At 44.0% G+C, this 7,409-nt stretch overlaps 1 protein-coding gene across 1 annotated transcript in view; it reads left to right on the top strand.

Moving 5' to 3' along the window:
- Nucleotides 1-7,409, top strand: part of LOC122554015 (metastasis-associated protein MTA1-like) — a 170,586-nt gene that overhangs the window by 37,835 nt on the left and 125,342 nt on the right. Inside the window, exon 4 of the mRNA XM_043698501.1 lies at nt 3,726-3,852. Coding sequence (XP_043554436.1) covers nt 3,726-3,852 — 127 coding nt within the window. The remainder of the gene's footprint in view (nt 1-3,725; nt 3,853-7,409) is intronic.

Raw genomic sequence — 7,409 nt, 5'->3', positions numbered from 1 at the left:
TTCATGGGTGCGGATCGTTAGCTGTCTTCCTGTACGTTCTATGTAGTGTTTTGTGCAGTCCTTACAATGTATTCGCCAAAAACGGATACCCGCGCAATTTATTCAACAGATGCCTAAGGGAAAGACAACGGAACAAGGACATGCCACAACCCAAAGGACTAGCCACACTACCATACATCAAGAGCATTTCCGAACTGACAGCCAGACTACTGCGACCACTAGGACTCATAATAGCACACAAACCAACAGCCACTCTGAGACAACAACTCACCAGGACGAAGGACCCGATACCCAACATGAGCAAAACCAATGTAGTGTACAAAATTCCATGCAAAGACTGCGCAAAACACTACATAGGACAAACAGGAAGACAGCTAATGATCCGCATCCATGAACACCAACTAGCCACGAAACGACACAACCAGCTATCCTTAGTAGCCACACACTCAGGTGACAAGCAACATGAGTTCGACTGGGACAACACTACTATTATAGGACAAGCCAAACAGAGAACAGCCAGGGAATTCCTAGAGGCATGGCACTCATCCACAGATTCAATCAATAAGCACATCGACCTGGACCCAATATACTGGCCACTGCAACGGACAGCTGGAACTGACAACTGGAAGCGGCAGAGACAAATCACTATAAATGCCGGAGGAAACATCACAGAAGCGCTTCACAGGAGGCTCCCAAGCACTGAGGATGTCACCTGGACGGGGGACAATACGTCTGCAACACAAATTCCCAGCTCGGCGAACAGAACCACAACAGAGGTTTTTAAAATCATGAGGTGCCTGGCTAGGGCAAATAGACAAGGTCTTTTCCCTAGGGTGGGAGAATCCAGAACTAGAGGGCATAGGTTTCGGGTGAGAGGGGAAAGATATAAAAGTGACCTAAGGGGCAGCTTTTTCACACAGAGGGTGGTGCGTGTATGGAATGAGCTGCCAGAGGATGTGCTGGAGGCTAGTACAACTACAACATTTAAAAAGCATCTGGATGGGTATATGAATAGGAAGGGTTTAGAATGATATGGGCTAAATGCTGGCAAATGGGACTAGATTAATTTAGGATATTTGGTCGGCATGTACAAGTTGGACCGAAGGGTCTGTTTCTGTTGTGTACATCTGTGACTGTTGATTTCTAGGTAACTCTATGTATTTCCAGGAAAGGCTGCTGGATAGTGAACAGCAGTGCAAAACAAACACCTACACTGGGACAACTGCTGTGGTTCAAACGCTGGCAACTGGGAGCAGTTTAATTTATGCTATGTGGTTGGCATGGATGAGTTGGATTGAATGATCTGTTTGCTTACTATACAATTGTATGACTCTATAACTGCTGCTCTTGCTGATTTTTTTTTTAAGCATTCATTCATGGGACTTGAGCATTGCTAGCAAGGTCAACATTTATCACCCATTGTAATTGCTCTGGGAGAGTGGTCTTCTTGAACTGCTGAAGTCTATTTGATGTAGATACAGTGCTGTTAGGTTTTGATTAGCAATCAGCAGTGAATAGCAGGATGGTGTATTGGTGGAAAAACCCAACAGTGTTGGTGGTAATATTCATAGGGTTAGGCTGAGAATTAGGGTTTGTAGATGATAAAGTCATGGGTATGGAAGATGCTGTTGGAGGAAACTTGCCCAGTTTCTGCATGTGTCATCTAAATATTGCACACTGCTGCGACTATGTGTTGGTTAGCTTAACAAAGGCCTGGTCTTCCGGGCTTTGGACTTGTGTTGATATGGCTCAGTGTCAAATTTAGCAGTACAGTTACTTAACTGCACTTTTGGAAATACTTTTTTTAAAGAGGTATTTTGTGCTGGTGTCCTTGTTTGCACCCTTTACACACTGGTGGCATTCACCTCTTATCTCACCCATCACCACTCTCAACTGGAGCATCATATATTGCTTATTCAATATCCAACCTGGATGTGAAGAAATTTCCTCCATTTGAGTATTGGGATGACTGAAATTGTTGTTTTTGGTCTCTACTCCAAACTCTGTTGGTAACTGTCTGATATTAAGCCAGTGTGTTTGCAAAGTTGATGTTACCTTCAATCCTGCAGTGAGATTCCGACCTCATATTTGTGTCATTTCTAAGATTACTTATTTCCATCTATGTGTCATCACTCAGAACATCTGCAACTGAAATCCTCATTCTTGCTATTGCTATCTCCAGGGTAGCTTGAGACTGGATATTCTATGGGGAGTGGTGAGTTTAGCTCAGTTGGCTGGACGGTTGGTTTGTGAAGCAGTGTGATTGCCAGCAGTGTGGGTTCAATTCCTGTCACCGGCTGACGTGGCCATGAAGGACTCTCCTTCTCAACCTGTCTCCTCGCCTGAGGTGTGGTGGCTCTTGGGTTAAATCACCACCAGTTGTCTCTCTCTAATGAGAGAGCACCCCTATCGTCTGGTACGATTATGTTGGCGCTCACATTCTGTAGTGATTGAGGGATTAAGGTTTTTTTTTATTTTTAAGGACTGGGTGGAAAGAGATTTAATTGAGGGTGGGCAATACCTATATAGAGAGAATTGTTCACAACACCAGCTTACATGGGGTCCAGAATGGGACGTTAGTCGGTCAGCATTTTAGTGGGAACACAGCTCAGTTGAAAGATGACTGGCCTCATGGACAAGCAGAGTTTGGAGACAGCATGAGGAGAAATAGGAGACACTCTGAAAGGTAGGTGAGTCGAGGTCCAAGGCAGTGGAGAGTTTGGGGAAGAAGTTTGACTGAGTGTATAAGGAGCAGGGAGGGAACTGCGAAAGATGGAATGTTAGAAGTCCATGAACTCCTCACTTGGTGAAGATGGGGTTGCAGGAGACAGGGGGGGAAGGATACCTATGCAATCAAGAATAATCTGGAATCAATTGTAATCTCATGAATACTTTTATCAAGTCAAAGCTGGATCCAATAGTGGTTCCAAGGAGATGTTATTAGACTCAAAATGTTAACTTTTTTTTTCCCCCACACCTGCCACCATACCTTCCGGCATTTTGCAACCCTTTTCGCTTTTACTTTCAATCTCCAGTATCCGCACTACTTTGCTTTTACCCCAATAGTGATTCATTTAGTTCAACCAAATGTAGAATGCAGATGTGATGAATGTTGTACTAGTGTAATGGCCCGGGTGCAAAGGAACATTGGGGCTTCAAGTGGAAATGAGGGTGGGCCTGAGCAGATTGGTCGCAACGGAAAATGTTATGTTGGGTAAAAGGTCCATGGTTAGATAGAACCCATCTTTCAAAATCTGAACTAAGTGAAATCTTTAGGGGCAGATGTGCATGGAAGTGAAGTTGGAAGCGGGGCTATGGGTAAAGTGATAATAGGGAGTGATCGGAGGTTGACCCCATCTGTGATTGATACTGTTGGAGCAATGAGGTCAGGTGAGTTGGCAAGCCCAAGAGGGTAACTAGTGGGAGAGCTCTCCATCGAGCCACATTGGCAGTAATGGTCACTCAAAGCTACAGCTTAAAAGCTTCCATGATGAATGCACAAATTGGCCTCTTCAAATTACAGTGCTAGTGCACTGCAAAAAATAAAATCAAAGGGGCCATGCACAATCGGGGTGAGGGAAAATCAAGGGAATGTCGACTAACGCCGGTGTTTTTTATTGTGATTTTTATTGGTCATTTGAGGAGTGATTTTATTCTGTAATACAGTGTGATTTGGAAGGGTGGGAGATCATTACTCCAATCCAGAGTCTTTGGTCTCTGTGCAGGGGAAGTGGAAGAGGAGATGGAGAACACAGAACTACAGGAGCTATCGGAGAATGAGCGACACCAGCTGAAGCACCGAGAACTCTTCCTGTCACGGCAGCTAGAATCTTTACCCGCGACCCACATCAGGTAACTCTGGGGCGGAAGAGCATGTCTGTGGTTGCAGGCTTGACGATGCAGAACTTTGTGTTTTGCTCAGTTTGTTGGATGTGTACTCCTGGTTTGCCTAATTCTCTTCGGTCAAGACTCGCTTTTGATTCCCTTCCTTTCCTGCTTAGCAGGTGACTTGCAGTTGTACAATACTGTTAATATAATGAGGACAAGTGTGTGTTGAAACCCAATTCGACTCCAAAACCAAGAAAGAATTAGGATAGCCAACCTAAAACTTCTTAAAACCGTTTTTGGCAGCATTTTTAAGGGAGGAGGGAGAGATGGAAATGTATAGTCAGGGAATTCTGGAGTTTATGTCTTAAACAGCTAAATGCATGGTTAGCAAAGATGAGTTGATGAAAATCTATACCATACTGCTGCTTGTTTTGTGTGTTCTCTGTCCTTTCTCTTCGATTTGTACTTTTAATATATTATTTATGCTTTCTTTATCTTCTTTAAATAAAACTTTTTAAAACTGGTTCCATTGGCAGGAGAGTGGGTAACCAGAGGGGGATAGCTCCTCAGTTCTCTGGAGTGGGACTTTACTCCATGAATGGAATTGACCCTAACTGAATTAAACAGCAAGAGGTTGACGGAGGTGTGTCTAGAACCAGATGACACTGATATAAGGTGAATGACAAAGGAAGCAATGGCAAAATAACATTTTCATGCAATAAGTAGTTGGGATCTGGGAACCACTGCCTGAGAATGCGGTGGAGACAGATTCAATTGTGGCATTTGAGGGGGAATTGGACAAGCCCCTGATGAAAATGGAATTTGCAGGGCTTCTGGGAAATGCAGGAAAGTGGGACCAGCTAAGTTGCTCGCTTGCAATGACTGTCTATGGCTTTGTTTCATGGTTCCCCAACACAAAAGCATAAGACTGCAGATGTTGGAAATCTGAAATTGAAAATACAAAGTTCTTGAAATACTTGGCAAGTCTGGTAATATCTGTGGAGAAAAAAAAACTGAGTTAACTTTTCAGGTCATCGACTTTTATAAGAACTGGGAAAAAGATACGTGACAGATTTTCAGTGAATATAGAGATAGGAAAGTGAGGAAGTGGAGGAATGACTAAAAGGAATTGATGGGTGGAATGGCAAGAGGAATTAAAGAATGAAGGGGATGGTTGTGCAAGGCAGAAGCAGGTATTAATGAAATAATAAAAGGTAATCTGAGAAGAATAGTTAATAGTACCAATACAATCTATTTGTAAAGAAAAATGGGATTAGTAGTAGTGACCTGAAATAGTTGAAACCAATTTAGAGAAAAATATAAAGCATCTAATGGAAAACTGGCAACTACTGGTTAAATTAGAGGTTAAGTTAGGTTAAGATAAGTTAAGTTAGCCTCCTATGCCATTTAAAAAAAACTATTCCAATAAGCTTAAACTACTACGACAACAGCAATTTAAACTAACATGTTGCTGTTAATGTAGCAAGGCATGTCATAGGAATATCATAAAACAACATTTCCCTGATTTACACAAAGATGTGTTGGGTCAAATGACCGAAGACCACAAGAAATAGAAACATGAGGCTGCTGCTTCATTCAGTAGGATCCTGGCTGAGCCAATCTTCCTCACATCCACTTTCCTGTGTTTTCCGTATAACCCTCGATTTCCCCTACTGGTCAAGCAACTATCTGCCTCAGCCTGAAATACACGTAAGAATTCTGTTCACACAGCTCTCTGTGGTAAGGAGTCGAAAGACTCTAAACCCTCTGAAAGATGGCGCTCCCCCCCAACCTCTGCTCAGTCTTAGGTTGGCACCTCTTAATTCTGAGATGTTGCCCTCAGGTCCTAGACCCTCCTATAAGAGGCGGTATCCTCTCAGCATTTACCCTGTCAAGCTCTTGAGAATTGTGTAGGTTTCAATGAGATCACTTCTCATTCTTTTAAACTCCAGTGAATAGGATCCCAACCTCTTCAGCCTTTGCTCATAGGACAATCCCTCCATACTGGTGATCATTCAAGTGAACCTTCTCTGAACTGTCTCCAGTGAAATGATAACTCCCCTTAAATAAGGGGATCGAAACTGCTCCACGTACTCCAGATATGGTCTCAGCAGCACCTTGCACAGCTGCAGTAAGACTCCTCTACTCTTATACTCCAACCCTTTTGAAATAAGGGCCACCATTCCATAGCTTTCATTATTAACCTGCTGTACCTGTGTGCTAGCTTTCTGTGTTTCATGTACAAGTACCCCCAAGTCCCTTGTGTGAACAGAATTCTTATGTATATTTAAGGCTGAGGCAGATAGTTTCTTGACCAGTAGGGGAATCGAGGGTTATAGGGAAAACACAGGAAATTGGATGTGAGGAATGTTGGCTCAACCAGGATCTTATTGAATGGAGCAGCAGGCTTAAGGGACCTCATATTCCTATTTCTTGTAGTCTTCGGTCATTTGACTCAACATATCTTTGTGTTGCGCCTTTTTGCAGTTCTTCTCCATCTAAATAATATTCCCCTCCAGTCCCTCCTAAAATGAACAACTTCGCATTTTCCCGCATTACACTCCATTTGCCAACATATTGCCCATTTAGTTAACCTGTCAATATCTCTCTGTGAATTGGTTGTATCTCTCTCAGAACCTACCTTTCCACCTATTTTTGTGTCGTCTGCAAATTTGACTGCAGTGCATTCACTTCCTTCCTGAAAGTCATTTATATATACTGTATTGTAAACAAGGGCGGCATGGTGGCACAGTAGTTAGCACTGCTGCCTCACAGCGCCTGAGACCCGGGTTCAATTCCCGCCTCAGGCGACTGACTGTGTTTGCACGTTCTCCCCGTGTCTGCGTGGGTTTCCTCCGGGTGCTCCGGTTTCCTCCCACAGTCCAAAGATGTGCAGGTCAGGTGAATTGGCCATGCTAAATTGCCCGTAGTGTTAGGTAAGGGGTAAATGTAGGGGTATGGGTGGGTTGCGCTTCGGCGGGGCGGTGTGGACTGGTTGGACCGAAGGGCCTGTTTCCACTCTGTAATGTAATCTAACAGGTGTCTGTGGAACTCCACTGGTTGTGGATCGTCAACCTCAAAAAGAATCCCTTATCCCCACTCGCTGTAACTTAGGATTCTTGTGGTACAGTGGTAATGCCTACCTCAGAGCCAGGTTCACATCCCACCTGCTCTGGTGTGTCGTAAAAGCCCGAAACAGATTGACTCGAAAACATCACCACTTGCTGTTTCCTGCCCATGAGCCAGTTCTCAATGAATGCTGAGAAATTACCTCCAACACCATGGTTATTTACAGCTTAAGGGAGAAAGTGAGGTCTGCAGATGCTGGAGATCAGAGCTGAAAATGTGTTGCTGGAAAAGCGCAGCAGGTCAGGCAGCATCCAGAGAACAGGAGAATCGACGTTTCGGGCATAAGCTCTTCTTCAGGAATGAGGAAAGTTTATCCAGCAGGCTAAGATAAAAGATAGGGAGGAGGGACTTGGGGGAAGGGCGTCGGAAATGTGATAGGTGGAAAGAGGGCTTATGCCCGAAACGTCGATTCTCCTGTTCCCTGGATGCTGCTTGACCTGCTGCGCTTTTCC

This window comes from Chiloscyllium plagiosum, chromosome 10 (genome assembly GCF_004010195.1).
Source record: "Chiloscyllium plagiosum isolate BGI_BamShark_2017 chromosome 10, ASM401019v2, whole genome shotgun sequence".
Lineage (NCBI taxonomy): Eukaryota > Metazoa > Chordata > Chondrichthyes > Orectolobiformes > Hemiscylliidae > Chiloscyllium > Chiloscyllium plagiosum.
Note: the sequence above shows the minus strand (reverse complement) of the source record. Positions and strands in the feature narration are given on the sequence as shown.